The sequence below is a fragment of the Rhineura floridana genome, chromosome 8 (genome assembly GCF_030035675.1).
Source record: "Rhineura floridana isolate rRhiFlo1 chromosome 8, rRhiFlo1.hap2, whole genome shotgun sequence".
Classification (NCBI taxonomy): Eukaryota; Metazoa; Chordata; class Lepidosauria; order Squamata; family Rhineuridae; genus Rhineura; species Rhineura floridana.
The window spans coordinates 83,938,326-83,966,056 of record NC_084487.1 but is presented as its reverse complement, the minus strand read 5'-3'; the positions used below and the strand labels follow the sequence as shown (position 1 = coordinate 83,966,056).

Genomic DNA, 27,731 nt, shown 5'->3' with positions numbered 1-27,731 from the left:
AGTATTTACCCAACATGCCTTCATGATGGTTATCTGGTAGGTAGTGAAAGTACACAGGGGACAACCAAGTAAAATATTGGAGAAACAAGCTGTGGCTTGCTTGCTCATCTCTTTACTGAAAATTATGGTTTGATAACAACAAACCATGGTTTGTTTTATGTGCAAATGCAGACAATGTGTATATGTTAGCATTATAAACATATCTGGATGAGAAGTATTTCATGGTTATGTAGGCCTAAGAACATCTATAAACCATAGGTTGGATCCAGACTTTGCTTCCTGTGAACAGAAAGGCTTCTTCCATCCACAGGAGGTTTCTGATCCAGCAGACTAATCTTGCTGTTGTTGTTGTTGTTGTTACGTGCCCTCAAGTCGATTACGACTTATGGTGACCCTGGGAATCAGTGACCTCCAATAACATCTGTCATGAACCACCCTGTTCAAATCTTGTAAGTTTAGGTCTGTTGCTTCCTTTATGGAATCAATCCATCTCTTGTTTGGCCTTCCTGCTTTTCTACTCCCTTCCGTTTTCCCCAGCATTATTGTCTTTTCTAGTGAATCATGTCTTACTATGTGTCCAAAGTATGATAACCTCAGTTTCATCATTTTAGCTTCTAGTGATAGTTCTGGTTTAATTTGTTCTGACACCCAATTATTTGTCTTTTTCGCAGTCCATGGTATGCGCAAATCTCTCCTCCAACACCACATTTCAAATGAGTTTATTTTTCTCTTATCCGCTTTTTTCACTGTCCAACTTTCACATCCATACATAAACATTGGGAATATCATGGTCTGAATGATCCTTAGTGTTCAGCAATAGATCTTTGCATTTGAGGACCTTTTCTAGTTCTCTCATAGCTGCCCTCACCAGTCCTAGTCGCCTTCTGATTTCTTAGCTATTGTCTCCATTTTGTTTAATGACTGTGCTGAGGTATTGATAATCCTTGACAAGTTCAGTGTCCTCATTGTCAACTTTAAAGTTGCATAAATCTTCTGTTGTTACTTTAGTCTTCTTGACGTTCAGCTGTTGTCCTGCTTTTGTGCTTTCCTCTTTAACTTTCATCAGGATTCATTTCAAATAATTACTGGTTTCTGCTAGTAGTGTGGTATGAATCTTGCTGACATGGTGCTAAAAGAGGCAGTTTACATAATCGTCCATCTTTAAATGTTCCCTAAAACTCTTCTCTGAATGGTTGGGGGGCCCTCAGGAACAATGTGGGATGTAGTGCACTTCCCCACCCCCCTTCCCTCTGGCAGGAGCATCGTGAGCAGAACTCTTCTCAGGCTGGTCCCATCAGCAAGAACAATTTCTGGATTCAGCCCGATGAAATCATCCTTAATTCTTTCTTTGTGTATTCATAGTTTACCTGGAATGGTTTTTATAAGGTATAGGAATTTCCTTAATAATGTAGAGACTCTTTTTTCCAGATATTTTTAATGTAATATTAAAGTGCGCGTATAAGTTTGTCTATGTAAATAAATGGAATGTGTCCCATTTCTCACAATTGACGTAGTAGAAAACATTGCTGTCATCAGATGAATCCTAATGTTTTGTTTCCCTGTCTTTGTTAGGTGGCTGCAATAAGTACCGTTGTAAGCAAAGGAACCCCTCTGAAAGCTTTTGTGTTTAGAAATTACAATCACCTCCCTGGAGTCAAGTCTCACTATCTTGGAGGTTGCCAGTATAAATTATGGCAAGCTATCAGAGCATCATCTGCTGCACCAGGTTACTTCCAGGAGTATGTACTGGGGCATGACCTTCATCAGGTTAGTTTTAATGCTTTTTATTTAAAATAATTGTATTTCTGTGCAGACAAAACTAATCTAGGATGAATGGAAGTTAAAATATGATTAAATATTGTTTAATGGAAAATGTCCAACAAGAAAATGAATGATAAGAGTGCATGCACTACAGAACCAAGATTAACCATGGTTCCATGGTTCCTTGCCATGGGTTTATGCAGTGGAACACTCTTCAGTGTTCATGCTGCAATATTGACTTCAGTAGTTCGAAGAGCCTTCTGATTTTTATAAATTGTTTAACCTGATAATAAAGGTCTTGCAGTTCTGTGATCTCTAGCAAAGTTCTGCATGTTTCAGGGTATGTTGACAAACCTTTATGCCAGGGCATCTGCTGTGAGGGTTGTATGCTGACTCTAATTAATGTTTCCACTGGACAGAATCCTTTGATATGTGGCATTAAAAATTTATTGTCTTCTGCTTCCTGCCTAATGAACCAGCTTATTAAGTATACCAGTTCTTTGATGTGTGACCATATTGAGAGTCTTAGGACTGCTTCATATGGTGCTAATTTGCTACAAGTAAAGCACTTCAGTGAGGAAGGGACATGAAAATCAGATGATCTATAGCCCATCTTTTTCTTCATGGAAGTAAAATAAAACTTGAAGCAGCCCTTGGAATTCTGTTTATCCCACCTTCCAACAAGAACCTCAAAGAGGCTTACAATTTTAAAAAGGCAATATACAATAAAATTACCTCCATAGAATATAGTTAATAAGAAAGCTAAAAGAAACAGAACCAACAACATTCTTCATAAACACACAAGACAATATTAAATAGTCATAAACAATAAATAGTGATTAATTTGAAAAAAGCACATTAGGTATAAACGTAATTTAGTTCAAATGTGATGAAAGTTTAGTTGAACTACACAGAGAGATGGTTCCATTGATGGTATTCTGCTCTGGGGACCCACCCGCTGGAGGAACAGGAAGAAGCTCTTTTTATTGATTGCCCTCTGAAAAGCTACTCTGGAGGTGGTGCTGGGGGCTGCAGAGAGAAGGGGGAATTAACAAAACTCACTTCTCTTTTTCTCCTCTCTTTTTCCTGCAGCATTAAACTAAATAGACAATTCTTTTCTTTCTGTGTATTTGTATGCAACCTGTTCTGCTCTGGAATTTTCTTTGGTACAATATGCTAGTTCCTACCAAATAAACTCCTAAAACTGCTTGGAGCCTAGGTCCTTGAAGGAGGACAATCTTCCCCTGAATATACTTGATTATATTCAACAACTGTGATCCTGCCTCTAGGTGCCCTTGCAGACTGAACATCAGCAGGAGTCTATTAGGAGGAGGACCTCTTTGGTAGGAATGACAGCTTTATGGAATGGCCTCCCCTGAGAGACCTGATGGCATTTTGAATCATGAAATTGTTATGACATACTTGCTGTTAATACCTGTTTTTGTATTTGGGCATTGCTTTGTCCCCTGCTGGTTTCTGCAGTTAAATTGCTCTGGTTTGCTTCCTTTGGTTTTTGTAGTTATTAGCTGATTTGATATATTTGTCCCAGTCTGTATCTGTGTTGTAATTGCTTTTTAATATGTTCTTAAACTTTCTTTTTAAAAATGTTTTTAATTTTAGAATATGTTTTTAATCTTGGATAGCTTTTTTAAAGTAATGTCTTTGAAGATGTTTTCTTTTAATGTGTTTCAAAGTTTATTTTTATGATGTTTTAATGTTTTTAGTGCTTTTGTTTGCTGCCCTGAGCTCCTGCTGGGAGGAAGGGTGGGATATAAATCTAATGATGATGATGATGAATAAATGTTAAGGGGGATGTAATCTTACATGGCTCACATCATACCCTCTCCCTGATCAGCAGAGCAGCAGGAGATGGTGGTGGGGACCTTTCACATTTTTTTTCAATCCAGCTCTCTTTTCACCATCCTCACCAGTTCCCCAGTCAGCTGAGAAGTATGGGGATGGGGGTTGCTGCAACTCTTCCCTTTCCTGCTACTCTGCTGATAAGTGGGAGGGCATGTTGGGGGCCATGTAAAATTAGGCAGTGGGCCTGAAGCAGCCTGACTGTGGGGCCAATTGTACACATTTAAACAAGAGATGGGATGGGGGGAAGCCATATTTCTTAGAGGCTATGCAAAGTGACTGGAGAATGTGCATATTGCTTGGAGAATGTAGAATATTTAGTAGATATATGCACATTCCCAAGGCTTGTATGTTATGCATAATATACAAAGTTTACCCAAGATATGCACTAATAGTAATAGTAATAAATATTTATGTTGTCTACCGCTCACCCTGAATGTTGTTCCCAAGGCAGATTTCATAGATCCAAAAATACAAAGCGTATATAAAACCATACAGAAATTTAAAAATACAAAAACATACAAAGAACCATACATAAACAAATCCATAAAATCCTTAAAAACATCAATACGAAGGGATTATATCATGGATGAGCCTGTATATAAGTAGTTATAGGTAAGCTGCTTTGTTTTTTCAAAAGCCCTAATGTATTTTCCCTTGTGCTTGAAAGTGTTTCACTGGAACAGTGGGGATAAGACAAGATGGCTTCGGATATAGTAAAAACTGCCAGTCTTCCCGTCTCTTATCCTGAAAGTTACCTGCTTGGTTCAAAACACTGGACTGCTGTACTTAAATTCTGTTGTTACAGTTGCTGCAACAGCTGCCTGTACTTTTCTCTTTGTAACAGCTTTTAAAATCTATCTATTTGGAATATTTCCTGTATTGAACGTGTTAAACCTCTAAGCTAATTTTCATACTGGTGTTTCAGCACAAGAAAATCAAAGTTTCATCAATTTAAGCACAAAGTATAGTTAGTATGCAATTAAAAATTTATACCATTGTTTCCCAACCTTTATGAGTACGGGACCCCCTTTATAAGCTCAAAAAAGGTCATGACCCCCCCAAACACTAATTGTAATTTTAGCCTCTGTTAATTGAAAAAATTGTGTGTGGCAAAATCACATCTCCAAATATCCCTTTCCATAGAAAGCTCCCAGCAGACAGGAAGCTCTTCCTTCCTTCCTTCCTTCCTTCCTTCCTTCCTTCCTTCCTTCCTTCCTTCCTTCCTTCCTTCCTTCCTTCCTTCCTTCCTTCCTTCCTTCCTTCCTTCCTTCCTTCCTTCCTTCCTTCCTTCCTTCCTTCCTTCCTTCCTTCTTTCCTTCCTTCCTTCATTTATTTATTTATTTATCCCTCCCTTCCTCCCAGCAGGAACCTCTTTTCTTAATGCAAAGGATCATCAAATTGATATCTCCCCCCCCCCAATAGTCTGAAGATGTACAGTCCTGTCTCCCAACACCAGTGGATTACAGTGTTGGACTAAGATCCAGGTTCAAATCCCCACCCAGCCATGAAGCCCACTGGGTGACCTTGGGCCAGACACAGTCTCTCAGCCTGACCTATCTCACAGGGTTGGTGTAAGGATAAAATGGAAAGTGGAGGAGACTATGTGCATCACCATGAGCAACTTGGAGGAAAAGTGGGATATAAATGCAGTAATAATTAAATAAATTCATTTCAGCTGCAGTATGTTAACCCTAGCCTCAGCCAACCTGCTGAGCTTTAATAATAATAATAATAATAATAAAGCAATGTGGTAGTGGTGGGGATGCTAGATTGTGAAGACAAAAGAGTGGATAGATTGAGTAAGGGGGTTAGTGCTTTAAGGCCTTTGGATGATCATCAGAACTGATGACTTGGTTAGAGTACACTTGGGGAATGAGAGTGGAGCAGAAGACAGTTCAGCGCATGCACACCCAAACACACCTGCCCATCCTACAAGTATCTGCAGGAGTGCATGAGTTTGGACACGTGGGAGGGGGGAAACTCTCAACTGCTGCAGCATCTTGGAGAGAGAGATTGGGTGGGCAGAATGTAGGTAGAAGAAAGGGGGGGATGCTGGCACACACACCTAGCTTCAGAGATGGGGGGTGAGCAAGTCCTGAGTTTCCTCACTGCTCCTTGGCTCCATCTGGGCCAAAGTCAAGATCTGGGTGGCCTCACAAAAATATGAATTTTTAAAAAGAGATGGCAGTGAATCAGGAGCCAAGAAAGGTAGGCAGCTCTGGCTGCCAGAAAGGAAGAGGGAAAGCAGCCTTTCCTTGCAGCCTTGCTTCTTTATGCTTCACGAAAAGCCCTCTCCTCTTGTTCTGAGTAAGGGTGTTGTCAGCAGTGGCAGTGCAAAGAGACAGGAGTCGGTGATAGTAATCCCCTCGTCTTCCTGGTAGCTTCACCCTCAGTCTCCTTTGGCACCTGTGATGTGTTTTATAGGCAGATGCCTGCCTTAAGCGCATCTGAAAAATACTCTGGTGCTTCAGCAAAAGTCCTCCCCTCTTGTTTGGAACAAGAGGGAGGTGTCATCTGCAGTAGCAATGGGAAGCAGACAGTGTCCATGGAATGAAGATTTATTTTTTTAAAAATTAATGAATAATACATTTATTTACTATACTATACTATTTACTATCTGGATTACTTTGTGGGGGCCCTGGGGGTCACGGCGCCCAGGTTGGAAACCACTGATTTAGACCACTATGATGTGCTTTGTTCAGAATTGTATGCTAGCCTTGCACTTATCCATATGATGTCTGATGTGCTGTTTGTAGCAAATACAAATGTAGTGTAAATGAAGCAAATGGACATTCTGAGTGTGGAAAATGTATTTTTTTAGTAGTTCTATATTACACTACTATATGAAATGAATCACGTTTGCGATTTCTAGTTTGTTTCTTAAATATTTAATTTCAAAATGGGTGAAAAAACATTTTTTGGTTCACAATGTTCTTTAATAATTAAATAGAAGACTTTCAACTTAACCTTCAGCTGAAGGTCTTATTCTTAGCGTGAAGGAAACATGATTCACCTGAAGTGGTGAGCACTTCTAGTTCAATCCATGCAGCAGAGAAGTATGCTATTTATGCTACTTTCTGTCCCCTGGTAACCATCCTAATATTTGAAGAAAAAATGCATCTTTTGCTAATACACTGGGATGTGAAAATGCATCAAGGAGCTGGCTCCCTGTTGTATGTCTGCTGTGTACAGGGCCGGTCCCAAAGGGAGGCCAGGTCGGGCTCTGGCTGAGGGCCCCTGGAGCCACAGAGGCCCCTGAGGGGCCTCTCAATAGGTTGAGGGAGGAGTAGCGCTCCTTTTCCGTGATCCGCGGCAGAGTAGCTACCATAGATTGCAGGGAGGGAGCTTCTTCTGCCTGCCCGTTTACTGGCTCCACCTATCCATCTCTCCTGTCTTTTGTGGTTGTGTGGGCTGCATGAGCAGGACTGCCATTAATCAAGATGGTGGCTGAGGTTTCCCTAAGGGACTGAAGCCTCTGCCACCATCTTGGTTGATGGCAGTGATGTGCACTCGTAGCAGCCTGTGCAGCTGCAAAAGACAGAAGAGACGGAGCCAGCAAAAGGGCGGGCAGAAGAAGCTCCCTCCCTGTGAGAGACAAGTAGGCGCAAGCTGGTGTCCAAGGGCCTCGGCATGTCTGGCACCGGCCCTGGCTGTTTATTTATAGGTATGATTTTCTTTAAACATCATGGCTGTTCACCAGCAGACAGCGGCCCAGCTCTGATCCAATGCTAAACAATGGTTTAGAGCTATGTGGGCAAGCCTCAACAAGTCTGAACAAAGTGCCATGTACCCCCCTCTATTTTTTTTCTTTCATGTTACTTCTGTTGAATGTCACTTCTAAATAATATCTTCCATTGTATACAAACCACCAATTTTGATTTAAAACCAACTCTGGTCAGGTTTCATAATAAGTCAACTTGAAAGAATGGGTTATGAAGAAGTCTTTTAAAAAGTAGCTAGTTTGCTAAGTTGAGATTCTTCAGAAATGAAACAAAACAAAGAAGCCTAGCTGAGCTGGACAAGGAAAAGGGGTAGCACACAAGCTCAGTCCTTGGCTTAGGTTAATTTGAGGATCATCTATGATAGCAGGGGTAGCAGACATGGTGGTCTCCAGGTGTTGGGCTTTAACTCCCATCTGGCACAATCTACATGCTGCCCTGGCCTCCTTCTGGAGGGAAGGACGGGATATAAATTTAATAAATAATAACAATAATAATAATGGTCAGGGATGATAGGATTGTAGTCCAACAGCATCTTGAGAGCACCACATATAGCTACCTCTGTTTAGTGTTGCATGCAAATGTCTCTGCTGATGGACAAGTGGCAAGGTCCTCTGCCATGTAAAATGGCAGCTAGCTCTTGGCAGGATGGAAGATCAGTTCCTTTGGACAACAAGTACAATTTAATTTCGTTGCAACTTATTTGTATTTTATTCGACTGCATTCATTTATTTATTATTTATTTATTATTTGATTTATATCCTGCCCTTCCTCCCAGCAGGAGCCCAGGGTGGCAAACAGAAGTGCTAAAAACACATCAAAACATCATAAAAACAGAGCCTAAAATACATCAAAACAAAACAACTTTAAAAACATTTTTTAAAAAAGCTTTTAAAACATCTTTAAAAAAGGGTCAAAAAACAGTGTTTTTTTTTAAAAAATGTATTAAAAAGCAATTCCAACACAGATGCAGACTGGGATAGGTCTCAACTTAAAAGGCTTGTTGAAAGAAGAAGGTCTTCAAAAGGCGCCAAAAAGATAACAGAGATGATGCCTGCCTAATATTTAAGGGGAGGGAATTCCACAGGGTAGGTGCCGCTACACTAAAGGTCCGTTTCCTATGTTGTGCAGAACGGACCTCCTGATAAGATGGTATCTGCAGGAGCCCCTCACTTGTAGAGCACAGTGATGGACTGGGTATATAAGGGGTAAGACGGTCTTTCAGGTATCCTGGTCCCAAGCTGTATATGGCTTTGTACACCAAAACTAGAACCTTGAACTTGGCCCGGTAGCAAATGGGCAGCCAGTGCAATTCTTTCAGTAGTGGGGTGACATGTTGGCGATACCCTGCCCCAGTGAGCAGTCTTGCCACAGCATTTTGCACCAGCTGCAGCTTCCTGCCCAACCTCAAGGGCAGCCCCACATAGAGCGCATTACAGTAATCCAACCTGGAAGTTGGATGATTTGCTTCCCATAAAATATCTTGAAGCAATTTCACAGTAAGGGCATCAACAACAAAAACAATTCAGTATGTAAAAACCATTCCATATATACAAACAAACAATTCCACATATAAAATAAGTGAAAAACAATTCATATGTAAAAACAATTTTATTAGGACTAGCAAATAGGACAAGGAGTGTCATCCTTGTTGAAACATTCTCAAAGATTTATTTCATAATGTACCCTTTTAAAAACTTGGAGATTTTTCCCATCGTATGTACAGTTGAACATTTTTGTTTCCCTTCTAATGAATTTATGAATAGACTGCATCCATATAAGTGTGAAAATTAGTTTTTATGCAGCATTTTTACTGTTGTGCCCATACTTCAGTGATAGGATCACAATGTCAAATGTGTAGGATAACTTTTAAAATATGAGAGATTAACAAAGCGTAAGAGGCATTTTTTGTCCATGTTATGACTTGCTTATTTTAAAATTGATGGAGACATGGAGAGGGGGTGGGACCTTCTATTATTTGTGGCATGGAGCTAAGGGTGCTGAATTTCATCTGCTTGGTCATTTTGCAGTAACAGAACAAGACAAGAGTGCTTTTTCCTAGGAATGTGTTCCATCTCTTGCTGCCATGGTATTAAATTCCAGATTTGGAAATTGGCAGGGAGTAGAACTGTGTGCTTTGAGGGCAGCTATAGAATTTGGATGGGATTGTCAGCTGCTAACCCAGATATGGTATTGGTACCCTTAAAACCTCTTTATGGGGATTGCAATATTGTCCAGCCATGCCTTCTATTCCCCACCCAACTGTTGTGACTAGAGGTGGTATTGTGCTTGCCATCAAAAGTGAGACAAATGTGAACATAGAACTCCAGAGACCTTAAAAGTGCCAGAACTGTGATTTGGTAATGCTAATGAGCTATGAACAGAGAACAGACCTACTATATAGATAAGACAATTAAGTACAGAGTTTCTCTTAGCACAGTTTTAAAGAGAACATAAATGGATGTCCACCACACACCCCTCCTTTGTTTTTCCTCACACTCTTTTCTACTTAGTATTGTGGTGTTGTCCTTTTTCTGTGGCAATTCAAGTAGTGATTAACATTCAAAAAGCATTTCAGTAAAATCCATTGCAATAGAAATTGTGATAATTGAAATTATGCAAAACGTCAAATATTTTTGTTGTGTTTGCCGCCCTGGGCTCCTTCTGGGAGGAAGGGTGGGATACAAATTTAATAAATAAATATTCACATCACTTGTGTTAGGTGAGTGTGTGTTGAACATATAGCTGTGATTGAAGTCCAAGGCATACCGTGAAATGCTAAAGTTCAATTTTACTTTTGTTATAGAAATGAAAATCCAGACTCCAGTGGAGTTCCTGAAAGGTTCTCTTATTTGAAAAAGAATGTGCAGAAATAATATACATTAACACTTTACCTTGACTGTTCCACCCAATATTTACCAGACAAAAGAAATAATGTACTCAAAATTCTTAGAAAACAGCTGTTTTAAAACCACTCCTACTTGTACACACAAGCACAATATTAATATTTTATTGCTGAATTTAATTTTAAGACAGGACAATTCTGTAAGTGAACATTGTTGACTTGTGTGGAGTCTTCTTTTTCACAAGCACAATGAAGGTAAACAACAGAGCAAGTCTGAAATGAACTAGAAATGCAAAGCATGTCTGCACAGGCATTGAAGGGAAATGGTTGCTATGGAGCCAGCAAACTCCAAGTATTGGAATTGGCTTTACTAAATCACATCTTTCAGTACCATGGGACTTGGTTCACATAACTTCACTGTGCTGAAGAAAAAAACTGTTTTAGAAAAGAAAGAAAGTGCTCTGTATGGTATAACTTTTGAAATTCTGCCTTTTTCTTGTAAATTATACAATAGACTTTAAATGTACAGTACTGATGAAAATGAGTAACGAGATTTTTAAAGTCCTAATAAGTAGCCTCCTGTTGGGCTTAGGATGAATGTATTTTGCCCAGATTCTTGTTGTCACAAGTGTACTAATGGCCACTTGTGTAGTGCGAAATATTCCAGTAGCTACAAAGCAGTCTAAAACGTGCTGCCACTTGTCCTAGAATAGGTAGTAAAATACTAAATTGCAGGAGGAATAAAAATTATTTTCTTGGGCATGTGATTGCTGAAAGCTGGAAAACAAGACAACTGATAATTTCTATTAGCATAAAAAGTGTCCCAACATGCATATTAACCGATGATCTTCTGTCACCCATCATGAACGCCAGAGAGGTCTGCAGAACTTTGCGAGAAAGAGAAAAGGAAATCGAGATATCTGTTAAAGGAATGTAGTTGTCCAGGAATGCATACCTTTAACGAATTGATTTATGTGGAACTTCTAGTTAAGGGAGGCTTCTGCCTCTCTCTTTTTACTGACCTACATAGGTTTTGAGTAAAGCATAAAGTGGGACTTTTCTTTAAAAAAAGAGAGTGAAAAGAAAACCTTGTCTTTGATCTTGTAAGGAACAAACAAGCCTGAGTTAGAAGTGGCAGCATTCTGCTCCATAACCTGTTTCCTTCACACTGAAAAAAAGTCCTTTATAAAAAGATAAGCAGATACTTTTATACCAGAAATGGTCTGGAGGCCAAAGCTCTGTGTTGAAGATTGTAATAGAAAGATTAAACCCTTTCAATGTTCCCAGTGTGCTGATGGCAACAGCAGGGCAAGGGATCAATGTAAGAATGCAAGAGCACAAAGAAAGGCAGAGATGGCTCATGTATATTTGGGGAGTAGTGAAGAGAGAAACTTGCAGTTGGAATAAGAATAAACAGGGAGCAGAGAAGACAAAATAGAGGGCAAGGAAAGGCAACATGAGAACTGAAAAGAGAATAAATGGAATGAAGTGCTTGTCAGTTTTGGCCAGTTGCCACATAGTTCAATAAAATCCAAGTCTAGTGCATGCACTTCATACGGATGTTTACTAAAGCATCTCAAAGAGAAGGGCATCCATCGTAATAGTTTTTCTACACTTCCAAGTATGTAAGGATATGTGATTTAAATATGACAGTACATGGTTGGTCTACTCTGTGAAATTTCAAGTTCATTTTTAGCTTGTACCAACCCAAAGTTTTAAACAGATGTTTTCTCTATACTTAAATAAATCCTCAAAGATAAGTTCTGTATTTAGCGGAGCAAATAGTAATTGCAATTCGAGCATAAACAAAGGTACAATGTGTGACATGTTCAAAACTGAGCTTTTGTGAACTCTTGTTTGACCTTTTGGGCACAAGGGTTATTAGTAAAGTTGATAACCTGCCTTCTGTGTATAAGAAACATCCGCTTAACTAATCTGTATGAAAGCTGAGTAGCTGCTTCTTTTTGGATATAGCTGCTATGTTAAAGTGCAAAATTAAGGGGAAACTTGATAAAATGGAGCTCAGGCTAAAATACTACAGTTAACTTAGATGATTTTCCCGTATTGTAGATAACTAAAATATATTGAGCATACAGTGCCTTGCAAAAGTAATCAGATCCCTGACCAATGCTCTCATATTACTGAATTACAAATGGTACATTGTAATTTCGTTCTGTATGATATTTTATTTTGAAACACCGAAATTCAAAATCAATTATTGTAAGGTGACATTGGTTTTATGTTGGGAAATGTTTCTAAGAAACATAAAAAACTGAAACATGTTGCTTGCATAAGTATTCAACCCCTGTGCACATTAATATTTGGTAGCGCCAACTTTCACTGTAATAACAGCTTTAAGTCTTTTGGCGTAGGTATGTACCAGCTTTGCACACAGTGTCGGAGGGATTTTGGCCCATTCTTCTTGGCAGATTTGCTCCAGGTCATTCATGTTGGTTGGACATCGTTTGTGGGCCGCAATTTTCAAAGAGCGCCACAGATTCTCAGTGGGGTGGAGATCAGGACTTTGCCTGGGCCACTGTAGGACATTCACCTTTTTGTTCTTGAGTAACTCCAACGTTGCTTTGGCCTTGTGGTTGGGATCGTTGTCCTGCTGAAAAGTGAATCTCCTCCTAAGCTCCAGTTTTTTAGTGGACTGAAGCAGCAGTATTTCCCTGTATTTTGCTCCATCCATTCTTCCTTCGATTTTAACAAGATGCCCAGTCCCTGGTGACGAGAAGCATCCCCACAGCATGATGCTGCCACCACCATACTTCACTCTAGGGATGGTGTGTCTTGAGGCATGGGCAGCGTTAGTTTTGCACCACACGTAGCGCTTTGAGTTTTGGCCAAAAAGCTCTATCTTTGTCTCATCTGACAACAAAACCTTTTACCACATCGCAGCTGGGGCACACTCATGCCTTCTGGCAAACTCCAGATGTGCTTTCAGATGGTACTTTTTGAGTAATGGCTTCTTTCTTGCCACCCTCCCATACAGGGCAGTGTTATGCAGAGCTCCTGATATGGTTGACTAGTGCACCATTACTCCACTCCCAGCCACTGAACTCTACAGCTTCTTCAAAGTGAATGTTGGCCTCTCTGTGCCTTCTCTCACAAGTCTCCTCCTTGTTCGACGTTTGAGGGACAGCCTTTTCTTGCCAGTTCCTTGGTGGTGTGATGCAGCTTCCACTTCCTGATTATTAATCCAACTGAGCTCACTGGGCTATCCAAACACTTGGATATTAGTTTGTACCCTTTTCCTAATCTATGCATTTGTATTACATTATCTCTCACTTCTGTAGAATGCTCTTTGGTCTTCATTTTCCTTCAGATCCACAGCCTGACCAATGATCCTTCAACAGTGGAGTTTTTATCCTGACAATGTGACAGCAACTTGAATGGTTCACAGGTGGAGGCCAATGGTAAGGTAATTGTGTCCTCAATAGGGCAATTTCTTTCATCTGTGTAAACTGGGAGCTTCCACAACACGGGTTGAATACTTATGCAAGCAGCATGTTTCAGTTTTTTGTTTCTTACAAACATTTCCCAACATAAAACCAATGTCACCTTACAGTAATTGATTTTGAGTTTCAGTGTTTCAAAATAAAATATCATACAGAATGAAATTACAGTGTACCATTTGTAATTCCGTAATATGACAGCATTGGTCAGGGGTCTGATCACTTTTGCAAGGCACTGTATCTGTAAAGGAAAGCAAAAGAACATGATTATTTCTTTATGGGAAATTGAGGGAGGAGGATTTAGAGAGGGGGGGATGGGAGGGGGGAGTTTATTCATTTATCTGTTCAATTATCTTGCATTTATTATTGGCATGAAAATACTGGGAAAAAATACATTTGGCATGATCTTTTAAAATGCTTAAAACTCATAGAACTGTACAAAGGGCAGAGGGGGGATCCAAATAGATCCCTGTTAGAATGACTTACAGAATGAATAAGCATAGTGTAAAGAGTGCTGAAGGGCAGATGAAAAGTAGCAGATTCAGAGTTCTGATTATTTTTACTTTTTAAAATAGCCACTGGTAGAGTCTGCTCTGGTAAGGACGTCCCTGTGGCAGTTGGTCCTAGACAGGCTGACAAAGAGATCCTAGCTTTCTTTTGTGTCAGGTAGAATTTATTTATTATTTATTTATTGTATTTATATACCGCCCCATAGCCGAAGCTCTCTGGGCAGTTTACAGTACCTAAAAACACTAAAAACACATATACAAATTTAAAACACATCTTTTAAAAACAATTTAAAACACAGTTTAAACATTTAAAACAATTTAAAAAATTGAATGTGCTTATTAAGTCAGTAAGTCTTAAAGGTGCCTATCATTTGCTGGATCATGCCCTTAAACTGTTGTAGTGTATATGATCTACAATTTAATGAATCGGGTGTACTTAAAATAAAACGTTGTTGTCCCCAAGCAGATTCTGTTAATATTTATAGCCTTCAGCTTTAAAAAAGTTATGGTGTTAGACTGAATTTAGTAGACTTAGTCATAGAGTGATAGCGTTTACAATGGGTGCTGGGGTGAAATCTGATTTTAGCCAAAATTAAAAAATGTGCACTAAGAGACTACTGTTCTTCTTACTTCTGAAGGCACAATATACTAATTCGGCCAGAAAGAGTTCAAAAAGCTTTTGTAGATTGTATTGAAAGCTTAGTCAAAGGACTTTCTCATCAGGCCAATGATCTGCATCCTACTTTATCTATTGCAGCTGTGGGAAAAAAGACTTTCTGTTTTCAATAAAGAATTCACTTGACTGTCATTTGAGGAATATAGTAAATAAATGTGATTCGGATATTCTTGGGATGGGATAAATTTAGAATTAGAATAGCTTTTTTAGAGATCTTGTAGTCTCACAGAAACAATTATTGCTTTTACACACACCTGGAAACAAGGGTTTTGCATACCAAAAGCTCAAAGAAAAAAGTGGTCCAAATTTCAGAATCCATTTCATAGAATACAGTACCTGCAGCTGGTTCTCCCCCACTCCACCTCCTATATGCTAATGCTGTTGTAGTGCACATTGACCTTGTGATCAGTGCTTTTAACATGATGATATAGCCCATGATTCAGAAAGTCCTTTTGCTATATAATTGCAGAGGGAATGGAAGTTGCCTAAATCTTTTACCATATAGTAATTTATAGTGAAGCACAGTTAATATACTTATTGACTTCTCAACAGTCAGGACTTCAAAGCATTTCGCAGGCAGTAAAAACCTAAAAAGAAGCCCCCCACCACACACTTCAAAGCACCAAGTGTAGCGAAAATGAGCAAAATGTAACCCTCCAGGAATTAAATCCTTCTCAGTTTGGCAGGATTACATGCAAACTGCTTTTGGCAAGGGATTTCATTCTGCTTTCATACCCAATGCCTCACATAATGTATGATGGATGTAGGGCAGGTAGGCATGGCTTACCCAAAACAGCCTCACAGGCCAAGTGGGAAACATGGCAGGCCAAGTTTGGCTCATGGGCCGGAGGTTCCCGACCCCGCTTTATAAATTCATATTGAGCATTGCATGTGACACATCATTCCTAATGAGCAAAGAAGAAATAATTATTGAACTCTGTGCAGTGAGAGAGCCTTAATTATGTGATAAACTGAATTGCAGAAAAGCCATTCTCATCCCATCTAGGGCTATGATGCAAGAATTTTGCTGGAAAAAAGGAGATACAATTGTAGCTGCAGCAGGGTTTTTACAGACAATCTCTGTATCTGTGTGTGAAGAACCCTTTTATCCTTTACACAGAAGTGTTTGCCATGTCTTGGTCCACCAAAGTGTGACTTTGTTGCCAACTTCTGAAGGGCAGAAGACCTACAGGAAGTTCCTGCAGAACTTGTAATATTTCTGTAAATTTCTGAAAAGCAAAATATCAGCACAAGCCCTGTTGAGTCGTTTGAATGTATCTGCAGTAACTTATGTACAAATGTATTTGTTTATGTTTTATCTTAATTGAAATGTGGAGGATTGGAGATACAGATTCTTGTGCAACTTCTAGTTCAGAGTAAGCAATACTGTGGGCACAGAATTGCTGACTGCTGGGATGGGAAAGAAACAGGAGAAAAATGGGCAATAGAGTGGCTGGTACCCTGAACAGAACAGTACCCTGAACATTCCAAATTGCAACAATTTTGTGCAGGACCTCACTTTGTTGTTGTTGTTATATGCCTTCAAGTTGATTACAACTTAACAGTGATCCTATGAATCAGTGACCTCCAGTAGCATCTGTTATAAACCACCCTGGTCAGATCTTGTAAGTTCAGGTCTGTGAATTCCTTTAGGGAATCAATCCATCTCTTGTTTGGTCATCCTCTTTTCCTACTCCTATTTTTCCCAGCATTATTGTTTTTTCTAGTGAATCATGTCTTCTCATTATGAGTCCAAAGTATGATAACCTCAGTTTCATCATTTTAGCTTCTAGTGATAGTTCTGGTTTAATTTGTTCTAACACCCAATTATTTGTCTTTTTCACAGTCCATGGTATGCGCAAAGCTCTCCTCCAACGCCACATTTCAAATGAGTTGATTTTTCTCTTTGCTTTTTTCACTGTCCAACTTTCACATCCAGACAGAGAGATTAGGACAATACCATGGTCTGAATGATCCTGACTTTAGTGTTTGGTGATACATCTTTGCATTTGAGGACCTTTTCTAGTTTTCTCCTAGCTGTCCTCCCCAGTCCTAGCCTTCTTCTGATTTATTTTGTCTCCATTTTAGTTAATAACTGTGCCAAGGTATTGATAATCCCTGACAAGTTCAATGTCCTCATTGTGAACTTTAAAGTTACATATCTCTTCTGTTGTCATTACTTTTCTTTTCTTGACATTCATGTGTAGTCCTGCTTTTGTGCTTTTCTCTTTAAGTTTCATCAGCATTCATTTCAAATCATTACTGGTTTCTGCTAGCAGTATGCATATCTTAAATTATTGATATTTCTCCCTCCAATTTTCATACCTCCTTCATCACTTGTACTCCTCTAAAGCTATGGCTGTTCTATCTTCCTGAGTCTTGCGTCAAGGAATAGTTGTTTAATACTGAAATATTTTAAAAAGTAATGTATACATTTCATTTAGTTTAAAATTACAAAAGGATATCATCAGCTGAGATACCACACATTTAAATCCCAAATTTACCAGTCACAAAGAATCCATGAAGTTATTTTATTTACTAAATTCAGCATGTGTAGTACTATAACAATCCTCTCATATATAATAGTGACTATTGCTTTTGACTCTCACTTGGACTGTTGGCACATATATTAGGGAAGCAATAGCAATATATTTCGTGTAGCTTCCTTGCATTGTAGTATATCAAATTTACTTCAATATTTGCAGAAGGTAAATAAAAACTGAATTCCAGATATGATTATTTAACAAGACTATTTGTTTTCATGCTGTAATTTTTTAGTGATATGCCTGGGATTACTGATAGCTCAAACACCTTGCTTTTGTTGGGTTTTTTTTAATTCACAGGATGGAGGACTTCTTTTAAATAATCCTACAGCTTTAGCAGTACATGAATGCAAATGTCTTTGGCCGAATGTGCCACTTCAGTGTGTAATATCCCTGGGAACTGGTCGATATGAAAATGAAGGGAAAACTAATGTCACCTATACAAGTCTGAAAGCTAAATTGACTAATGTCATCAGCAGTGCTACTGATACTGAAGGTTGGTATCTAGTGACTAAGGTTGTTTGGTTTTTATATTGGACCTTATGTAGCTCTTTGGGGAGTCTTGAGCATGCACGTTTTCATGATTAGAAGTGGAATAGCACAAGGTATATTGATATGAAAAATGCTTTACCGGTAATAAAAATATCAAAGGATATTTTCATCAAGGACATTTTTCAAACTCTTTCTTTGAATTGAAGTTATTTTATTAATCCCCATTTGCTGCCATCCATGTGAGGATTTTGCATTTAGTTCATATATAAAGCCAACATAGAAAGAGAATTAAAATGCATTGGATTAAATCAGTCTGCTTGCAAGTCCTTGTGTATGACATATTTAAGATTTAGTCTTTTGTCTGGCTAATATATTGTGCTGGATATTTTGTGAATAAGGATTGTACTGGCAGCTGATGATAAAGCATGCCAGATATGCATTTAAATTAACTGCTTGAGACTGTACATTGATTATGCTGCTATTAAGCTGTCTTTGATTGATGAATACATCATATCTGAAAAGTGTGGCTATAATGCTGATGTGTTGGAAATACAAAGGTCCATCCTTAAGAAAGGTTGCTTGCCTTGAAATTCAGAAGGGGTGCTAGAATTTGCATTATAGTAATTTGACAAGGACTTGTATAGGTTTGAGGGCAGTGGGAATATGCAAAATGGAGGAAGATGCTCCTTTGCAGTACTTCACATCAGTTTGTCACCAGCATCAAAATAAGCAGACAGCCATTTACTTAAAGTTCATAGAATTATTTAATGGCTTGTTTGATTCAGTTGAACTAGGAGCTGGTATAGACACTACTGAAAACCTTTTGGGTAAAACACCACCAGGAGATGAGTTGCGTAGTCAAGTTGTGTTGCTGTGAAGAAAGGCATGAGTTATCACTAACTTTTAACAGTAGTGACATATATGTTATTGTTTTTATTGCAGATGTTTTTATTGTGAAATCACTTCAAAATATTTTATGCGAAGTGTTTCATAAATAGAATTAAATAAATAAATGTTCTCTCCTTTGAAGCTGCTATTTATGTTGGAAGGAAATTCCAATCAATGATATTGATGTGGTAATTCTAATACAAATAACATCTTATCAGGAGATCCGTTCCACACAACATAGGAAGTAGATCTTTAGTGTAGTAGCACCTACACTTTGGAGTTCCATCCCCTTAAATATTAGGCAGGCACCATCTCTGTTACCTTTCAGCGCCTACTGAAGACCTCCTTCTTTCAACAAGCCTTTATCCCAGTCTGTGTCTGTGTTGAAATTATTTTTTAAGATGTTTTTAAAACTTTTCTTTAAAAAGATGCTTTTACAGATGGTTTGTTGTAATATAATTTAAAGTATTTTTATGATGATTTACAGTGTTTTTAGTGTTTTTGTTTGCTGCCCTGGCCTCCTACTGGGAGGAAGGGTGGGATATAATTTTAATAAATAAATAAATAGAGGTTTTGCCTCAGGAGTGCAGCAGAGAAAAGTTAAATTTCCCCTTCACACCTACTGAAATCTTGATAATTATCATCCCCCTTAGATGTTTGCATTTTTAAAACCTACACAATAATGGTGAGATCTAATTTGATGCTGGATCTACTTACGTTAGCAGACCAAAACCAGCCTGATGGTAGATGCTTTGGACTACAACTTGCATCATCCCTGACCATACTGACTGGGGCTGATGGAAGCTGCAGCATAACATCAGGAGGGCATCAGGTTGTGGAAGGCCATAAACCAGAGAAATATGAGGGAAGAAATTGAACTTGATGGTCTTGTGGCTCTAGATCTAGATTTTTTGTTTTTTATTTTTAAGTGCCAAATGCAGTATCTTAGTAAGGATGTGGCTCAGGAGCCTTCACGTTGCCAAACTCCCAAACTGTATTCCAAGGGCCTGAGAAGTGCCTTGCTACTGACAATCGCCTGACATAAAGACTTATTTTATGATAGCTGAGACCATTTTCTTACTGATTTATATGAGTGCAGTGAAGATTAACTGGCAGAATAAAAAAGAATGATCAATTCCTGATTTTCTAGTCACATGGTGAACCAGGCATTTCTTGGTTTCCTGCTTCTGAGTTGTGACAATGATTGGTTAGCTGCATAGTCATAGCCTACAGATACATACACTTCTAAGCAGCAAAATCAAAGGGTGAAAATACATTATTTCTTGTGTTTCACCTGCTTAAAAATGCATAATGTGGTAGGTCTGATATAAATGTGGGGATGCAGGGGACCAGGTAATAATTTGGTTCAACGTGTGAATATGGGCTTATGATAACTCATTCCCTAGAATGTAGAGCTGTGCATAATGACCTTCTAAACAGAAATAATTGGGGGCACACCTGTATTTTGTGTGTGTGCTGATCTCAATAACATATGAGAGCCAGTTATGTTAAGTGTGTGGCTATTGAATGCCATGTGCACATGTTTATTGACCTCCTAACCAACTTAGTTGAAAGTATCTGAGCACCAGACTTGAAGCTGAAGCATGTTTACCTGACTTTATGGTGTATTAAAATAACTGATTTTCTTTCCAATAAGTATTTTCAGATTATAGTTGTCAGCAGTAGTATTGGTAAAGAAAGGAATGACAGTCATAGAGTTCAGGGAGAGTAAATGTAGAGGCTTGCGTTTAAACCACACATGATGATGGCAGAGCTGTGTGTTTAAACATGGTCTGCCTGAATCCTACAGAAAGTAGACTGCCAAGAGCCAATTTAAAAAGCAAGCAGCACATGAATTTTGAGGAGGGGTGCTAAACCCCTATCTTGGCTTACCTCCCCACAGCCACTCACCATTTACTTCAGACACATTCTGTTACTGGAAATATGCCTGTCTGGAAGAAAAGCACTTTAAAAGAAGTATGAGTATGGTTTCATGCTACTAACCCATTTGCTCATCTAGCCCATTAGACCCTCCACCTCTTGCTTTCTGCTTCATATGGGCAGATCCGTGATATGCTACTGATTTGCTGCCATCACATTTGGTTCTGCTAAACTCAAACTAATATTTGAATAGTTTCAGACAGAAATGGAGAGTGAGTGTATGAAGACATGTGAGCTCACAGTGAAGTGAAACATGGAGAATAAACGATATAGCTCTTCCAGGCCTATTTTTTTCCTAGCAGTATTATTTATTTATTACTAAATTTATATTCCACCCTCCCAGAAGGAGCCTAGAGAGGCAAACAAACACTAAAAGCACTCTAAAACATATTCAAGCAAAACATCTTTTAAAAAAAGCTTTAAAAACATTTAAAAAAGTAATTCTTACACAGATGCAGACTGGGATAAGGTCTCTACTTAAAAGGCCTCTACTAGCTCTGCCTTGCACCCTCCTTGAGTGTTTTAGCCTGGTTAGAACATGTCCTAAACTTTGATAATGCCTCCTGCTTCCCTGGATGTAAGACAGAGAGGGGTGTGTGTGAGTGTGTGTAGAAGCTAGCCTATTATATACAAAGGTAAAATTTACATTCGTTGCTGTCCCCACCACTGGCATGCTGCCCCCAGAAGGTTGCCCAGAATGCGTGCCTTGGTCTGAAGAAGGTTCCCTATGCTTGCTGTGCAATGTTGCAAAAACTTACTTTTTGCTTTATTCCTGCAGCTCAAACTCTGGCTTACATTCTGCTAGTCTCTCACCTTGGCTACTGCAAGCTTCTTCTGTTCAGGTTTCCCTTATCCTCACTTTAGCCCTCCTCCCTCTGTTTAGGCCTCCGCCATCTAAATCACTTGACTATCCAATTATACAGAGCATGTCCTTTGGCATGAAAGCTGTCTGTGGTTTTTCTGTCACTCCCACCTTGTGATTTTATATCCACTCATTACCTCCATTCCTCTGACTCTGCTGCCCTTACGTATTCTCTCTTATGCCTGGATTCCTTCCATGCTTCCATCTCCTCATCCCCAGCATCAGCTTAAAACCTACCTAAACCAGAAAGTCTTTATCTTTAATTCTGAGTCCTCATTTTCAAATATAGCAGAGCTGAGGTTTGCATAACTGCATTTGTCTTCCCAAACTAATGTTTTGTTTTTACTGTTTCTGCCTTAAAACTAGAAGTCCACACTATGCTGGGTGCCCTTTTACCTCCAAACACTTACTTCAGATTTAATCCTTTGATGAATGAAGATATAGCTCTGGATGAAAATCGTAAAGAAAAGCTTAATCAGTTGCTGACAGATGGCATTCAATATTTAGAAAGAAATGAAGAAAAATTGAAGAAAGCTGCTAAAATATTAACACAGGAAAAAACAACTTTGCAGAAACTTAAGGACTGGATAAGATTAAAATCTGACATGTATGAAGGCCTTCCATTTGTTTCCAAATTGTGAATATGTAAAGTAAATTTTGTTTCAGAAATCTGTTCTGTTTTGCAAGGGATCAACATTTATTAGTCACTATGTCATTATTTTTGAATATAATGAACAAGATGAGCTGGGGGAATAGCACATCAATGGTGCTTCTGGTTGGATTGAAAGATTCCACTATCAAAGTCAAAGGGGAGGTGGCCAGTTGCTTATTCTGTCCCCTTTTCCCCACATCTGCAGCCCTGGAGGTTTCCTGGCCCTTTGAAGCCAGATTTCAGAAGGATTCAGATGGGAGTATTGATGACTCTCACATACTTTTGGCATTAGTGGAAACATTCTACTTGTGCAGTGAAATCTAAGGATTCATGTCTGTCTTTACAATTCTTGAAGTGAGTTTTTACTGGAAGTGTGTTCCTGAACTTTCTCCAAAGTAGTCACTTGGCTTTTTTTAATCTAACATTCATTATGGTCTGCCTAAATTTGTGACAATTATGGGGGACAAATTCTATTTTGGAAATTCATACCAAAATCATGTTGACAAAAATGAAAATGTATTTACCTGTTACTAAACTTTTTTTATGTAGGATGAAAAAACAAACCAGTTGGATATCCTGCTCTACAAAGCTTATGGCGGAATAAATAAAACTAATTTAGTCACATTGAATTATTGGAACTAAACTCTCTTAAATCCACTGATATCATATTGGATTGCAATGTATTATAAACCTGCAGTGTGCTACAGGTTCTTCACACTGCTGCTAAATGCCATTCCTTCTATTTAATGACAATGTAGATTGCCTTATGAGGTCTACACATGTAAACAATTATTGTATTTTAAAATGTTAAAACATTTTGTATAATATGCATTGGGTATCCATATTTCATCTAGTTTACATTATCAGTAGTTGGCTGATTACGGTAAGGTCTACAATAGTTAATCTTACATTTTTCAGGAAGTTTAAGAATGTTTCATTGGCTGTACTTCCTTGTTTGAAAATAACACAAAAATTCATATCTTGTAAGGAACAAAATCAATTTATAACATGATTATATGTTCATAGTATAATTTCTTTAGTGATGTGTATATTAAGCCTAGTCTAGTTATTAGTAAAATTAAACACGTTTACACATGTGACTCAAGTCCTATGCATGAATTGCTCAAAAACCTGGGTTTTAGGTTGGAATAGCTTTGCATACTGAGTCAGTGTGACTTCAGTACAAATACTCAACTGCAAAAGGACTACTTCTTGCTAACCATTGTTCATGTTGATATGCTAAAATGGCATTGGAGGGGCGGATTTCCAGGCACTCTCAGATGATGTTTTTCATAAACACCATGGAATCTTCACATTCCTCCTTGAAAATACATTTCCTAGCAGGCCTACACCTTCATATTGTTAGTCAAACAGAGATTTTCCAATACCTAAAGTCTTTGGCTTAAGCAATGGCATCTATGGTTAAGAAGTTTAAGAAGGGAAAGATCTAGATCAAAAGATAATGGACCACTGCTGTCATTTAGGCTACCAGTACTGGGCTAGAAAGACCATGGCTGTTAGTCATGATGGCTCTATACCATGTCCAGTTTCAGAAGCATTTTTGCCTCTGAACACCAGTTATTGGGAAGCAACCATGAGAGAGCTCTTGCCTCCTGCTTGTAAGCCTTTTTGGAGACAGCTAGCTGGCCACTCGCTGCAAAATGGAATATTTGACTAAATCTTTGGTCTGATCCAGCAGGGTGGTTCTTTTTAATTGATCTAACTTGCTACAGGGCCACCAACATGGGTTATTTCAAAAGAGGGTTAAATAAATCATGGAGAATAAGGAAGCTATGTTCTCTCTCCATTGCTGGAGGTAGTATGCTTCTGAATACCAGTTGCTAAGAATCCCAAGTAGAGAGAATGCTGTTGCATTCAGGTCCTGCTTGTGGGCTTCCGATTGGCATCTGCTTGGCCACTGTGAGGATGGGATGGACTGGACAGGCCTTTGGTTTGATCAGCAGGTCGCATGCTCTTAAGGCTCATCCTTAAGGGTGTCATTGGGTTGTATCCAGCTATGTCATAGGATTGGTTATGTCAATTGATTTCAAAGGGTCTACTCTTGATTTGTACACAACCCTTTGTTTCTTGAGTATTATGCTTAGAATCCCAGAAATGACAAGCTTAATGGACAGACCACTATGACTTAGCTAGTCCACTATGCATGTCTTCTCTATTTTTACTCTTTTTTTTTTACTGCTCTTTGTCCTCCTAAAGCATGAGTAGATACAACCGGGTGTGGGGGACCTGTGGCCCTCCAGATGTTGTTGAACTATCATTCCCATCAGCTCCAGGAAGCATGGCCAATGGTCAGAGATTATGGGAGTTTTAGTTCAGCGACATCTGGAGGGTCACAGGTTCCCCATGCCTGCCATGAACCACAGCTGCTCCTTGGAATTTGACCTCTCAAGACTTTGTCCTCTGAGAAAAGGGGAATGAAAATGGTAAGAATAGTTCCACAGGAACAAGGAGAGCCCAGATTCTGAATTTGAAACAATACATTTGTATTGGGGCCATGTGTGCTGCCAACAGTTCTAAAAATTATCATTAAACTTGCTCTATACCCCCAGCTGTGCATGAAGGACCCAAAAGAGACAGGATGTCACTTTGTCAGCTTGAAATGAAAATATGCACAAACCTATGCTTACTCCATTCTTCGTCTCCATGGCTTGCTTGCATTTTTCTAAACTACCTGAGATGCTGATAGCAACAAAAAAAATTGCCTTCATAGACCTCATGTCCAATTGATTCCAAGACAAGCAAATCATTTTTAGCATGGGATCTGTCAGTAAAATCTTGATTAAAGAGTTTACTGTTGAATACAGGTATAGTTTATGTTGTCTACAATTCCTTTAAAAATGTTTTTAAATTGTTTTAATTACAATGTTGCTCTGCAAGAAACCTGGTCAGTAAATAACATCTATTTAAAGGATTTTATAACTTTAGAACTCCCTGCCACACCAGCAAAGAGTAGGGGCAGACCAAAGGCTGGTCTGGCAATTTTGCTATCCACAACTTTGGGTGTAAAAATGTTTTCCCCCTGTGATAATATAGCCATTTCAACCCTAATAGAATTAAATCTATTTTCCATTCTAATAATAAATGTTTATATCTCGCCCACCCCTAAACAGGACGACATATTATTATTCTGGCAAAAGCTGGAAAACTATGTCATAAGCTTAGAACAACTTCATCCAAAAGCTCATTTAATAATTATGGGATATTTAAATGCCAGAATAGGTCCAACAAATGATATTCTGGCAACTTCCTATCTATGGGGTGGATTGGATACTACAAATGTAATCCCGAAACATGAAAGAATCTCTAAAGATCAGAAAATAAACTTTGCTGGTATATGCTTAAACAGCCCCGCCCCTTGCTCAGGAAGGAAGCCTGCCTTCCTGCCTTCAAAGGAAGGAAGCCTGAGAGAATACTAAAGAGTTAAGCCCCAGCTGATAGCCATCAGCCTCAAGTAACACATCACTGGCTGGCAGCAGTAGCTGGGAGGAACCAGCCACACATATAAAGTCAGAGCACCCTAGCGAGGGAGCCTGCTCCACGAGCTAGAGGGAGCCCCAGCTGACGAAGCGTCAAGGCGAGTTAAGCAGCAGAGCGAGTTCGGCAGCAGGGCAAGGAGGCCAGGGCCCCCCACTCTGCCCGTCTGTTCCCTGACCTCAACTAAACCGCAGTCTCCAACCCATTGACGTAATAAACCTTAAACAAAACTATGCAGGTAAGAAGCCAGCAGGGGTGTGGGGGCTTTCCAGTGTTTTGCACTGCCTGCAGCATGTACGACTATCTGCCTGTTGGACAGAAGTCGTGGGTGTGCTCTCGGTGCAATGAGCTCCTGGCTCTCCGGGAACGACTTCATTTCCTTGAGGCCAAGGTGGTGGACCTGGAAAAGCTGAGAGAGGCAGAGAGGTGTGTGGAGGAGGCCTTCAGGGACGTTATAGCTGTGTCCCACTCCAACGATGATAGCTCTCCTGCTATCATGGAGAACGATGGTCTCGGGGAAGGAGAGCATCCAGTTGAGGAAGAGGGAAACGATCCCTTAGAAGGGACCCATTCCTTGGGGGATGAGCAGCTATCCTCTCGTGCCGAGGATATATCTCCAGGGGGTGGAGGGATCCTTGTAGTGGGTGATTCGATCATTAGGAACATAGACAGTGGGGTGTGTGATGGGCGTGTAGACCGCAAGGTGTTTTGCCTGCCTGGTGCGAAGGTTGCGGATATCGCCCGTCGTTTAGATAGTTTGGTAGACAGTGCTGGGAAGGAGTCAGTGGTCGTGGTGCACGTTGGCACCAACGACATAGGGAAATGCAGCTGTGAGGTCCTGGAAGCAAAATTTAGGTTGCTAGGTAGGATGCTGAAAGCCAGGACCTCCAAGGTGGCTTTCTCTGAAATGCTACCGGTTCCACGCGCAGGACCAGCCAGACAGGCCCAGCTTTGCAGTCTCAATGCGTGGATGAGACGATGGTGTCAGGTGGAAGGGTTTGGATTTGTTAGGCACTGGGGAACATTTTGGGACAAGCCGGGCCTGTACAAAAGGGACGGGCTCCACTTGAACCAGAATGGAACCAGACTGCTGGCACTTAAAATTAAAAAGGTAGCAGAGCAGCTTTTAAACTGACTGAGGGGGGAAACCCGACAGGAGCTGAGAAAGGTCCGGTTCGGAATAAACCTCCCCCCTGGGATAAAAACCAAAGAAATGATGAAATTTTAAAAGGGGTAGGCCTAGAAGTAGGCATTGTGAGAGCAGGGGCACAGGATATAAATTCAGAAGAGCAAAATTACCACAGGCCTAACCACAAGTGCCAAAGACACTTGAAGAGAGACTGCTTACAAGTGCCTGTACGCTAATGCTAGGAGCCTCCGAACCAAGATGGGAGAACTGGAGTGCTTGGTCTTAGAGGAGAGCATTGATACAGTGAGCATAACGGAGACCTGGTGGAATGGAGAAAACCAGTGGGATACGGTTATCCCTGGATATAAACTATATCGGAAGGACAGGGAAGGACGTATTGGTGGCAGAGTCGCTCTATACGTGAAAGAAGGCATTGAATCCAACAAGCTCGAAACCCCAAAAGAGGCAGACTCCTCCACAGAATCGTTGTGGGTGGTGATACTGTGCCCCAGGAGGGACTTAATACTGGGAATGATCTATCGTCCCCCTGATCAAAATGCTCAGGGAGACCTTGAGATGAGATATGAAATTGAGGAAGCATCCAAACTAGGAAATGTGGTAGTAATGGGTGACTTCAACTACCTGGACATAGACTGGCTGCATATGTGTTCCAGTCATGACAAAGAAGCAAAGTTTCTAGATATTCTAAATGACTATTCCCTAGACCAGTTGGTCATGGAACCGACCAGAGGGATGGCAACCCTGGACTTAATCCTCAGTGGGGACCGGGACCTGGTGCGAGATGTAAATGTTGTTGAACCGATTGGGAGCAGTGACCACAGTGCTATTAAATTAAACATACATGTAACTGGCCAATTGCCAAGAAAATCCAACATGG

General features: G+C 39.7%; 1 protein-coding gene across 2 annotated transcripts in view; it reads left to right on the top strand.

Moving 5' to 3' along the window:
* The window catches only part of PNPLA8 (patatin like phospholipase domain containing 8), a 47,728-nt gene extending 24,426 nt beyond the window's left edge, over nucleotides 1-23,302 (top strand). Inside the window, exons 8-10 of one of the 2 annotated variants that reach the window (XM_061639963.1) lie at nucleotides 1,573-1,767; nucleotides 17,675-17,870; nucleotides 21,924-23,302. In XM_061639963.1, the coding sequence (XP_061495947.1) occupies nucleotides 1,573-1,767; nucleotides 17,675-17,870; nucleotides 21,924-22,198 (666 nt within the window). In that variant the 3' untranslated portion in view covers nucleotides 22,199-23,302. Of the gene's footprint in view, nucleotides 1-1,572; nucleotides 1,768-13,516; nucleotides 13,580-17,674; nucleotides 17,871-21,923 lie in introns of those variants that run through there. The other variant, XM_061639964.1, reaches the window with a different exon arrangement.
* The last annotated feature ends 4,429 nt before the right edge of the window (nucleotides 23,303-27,731 follow it).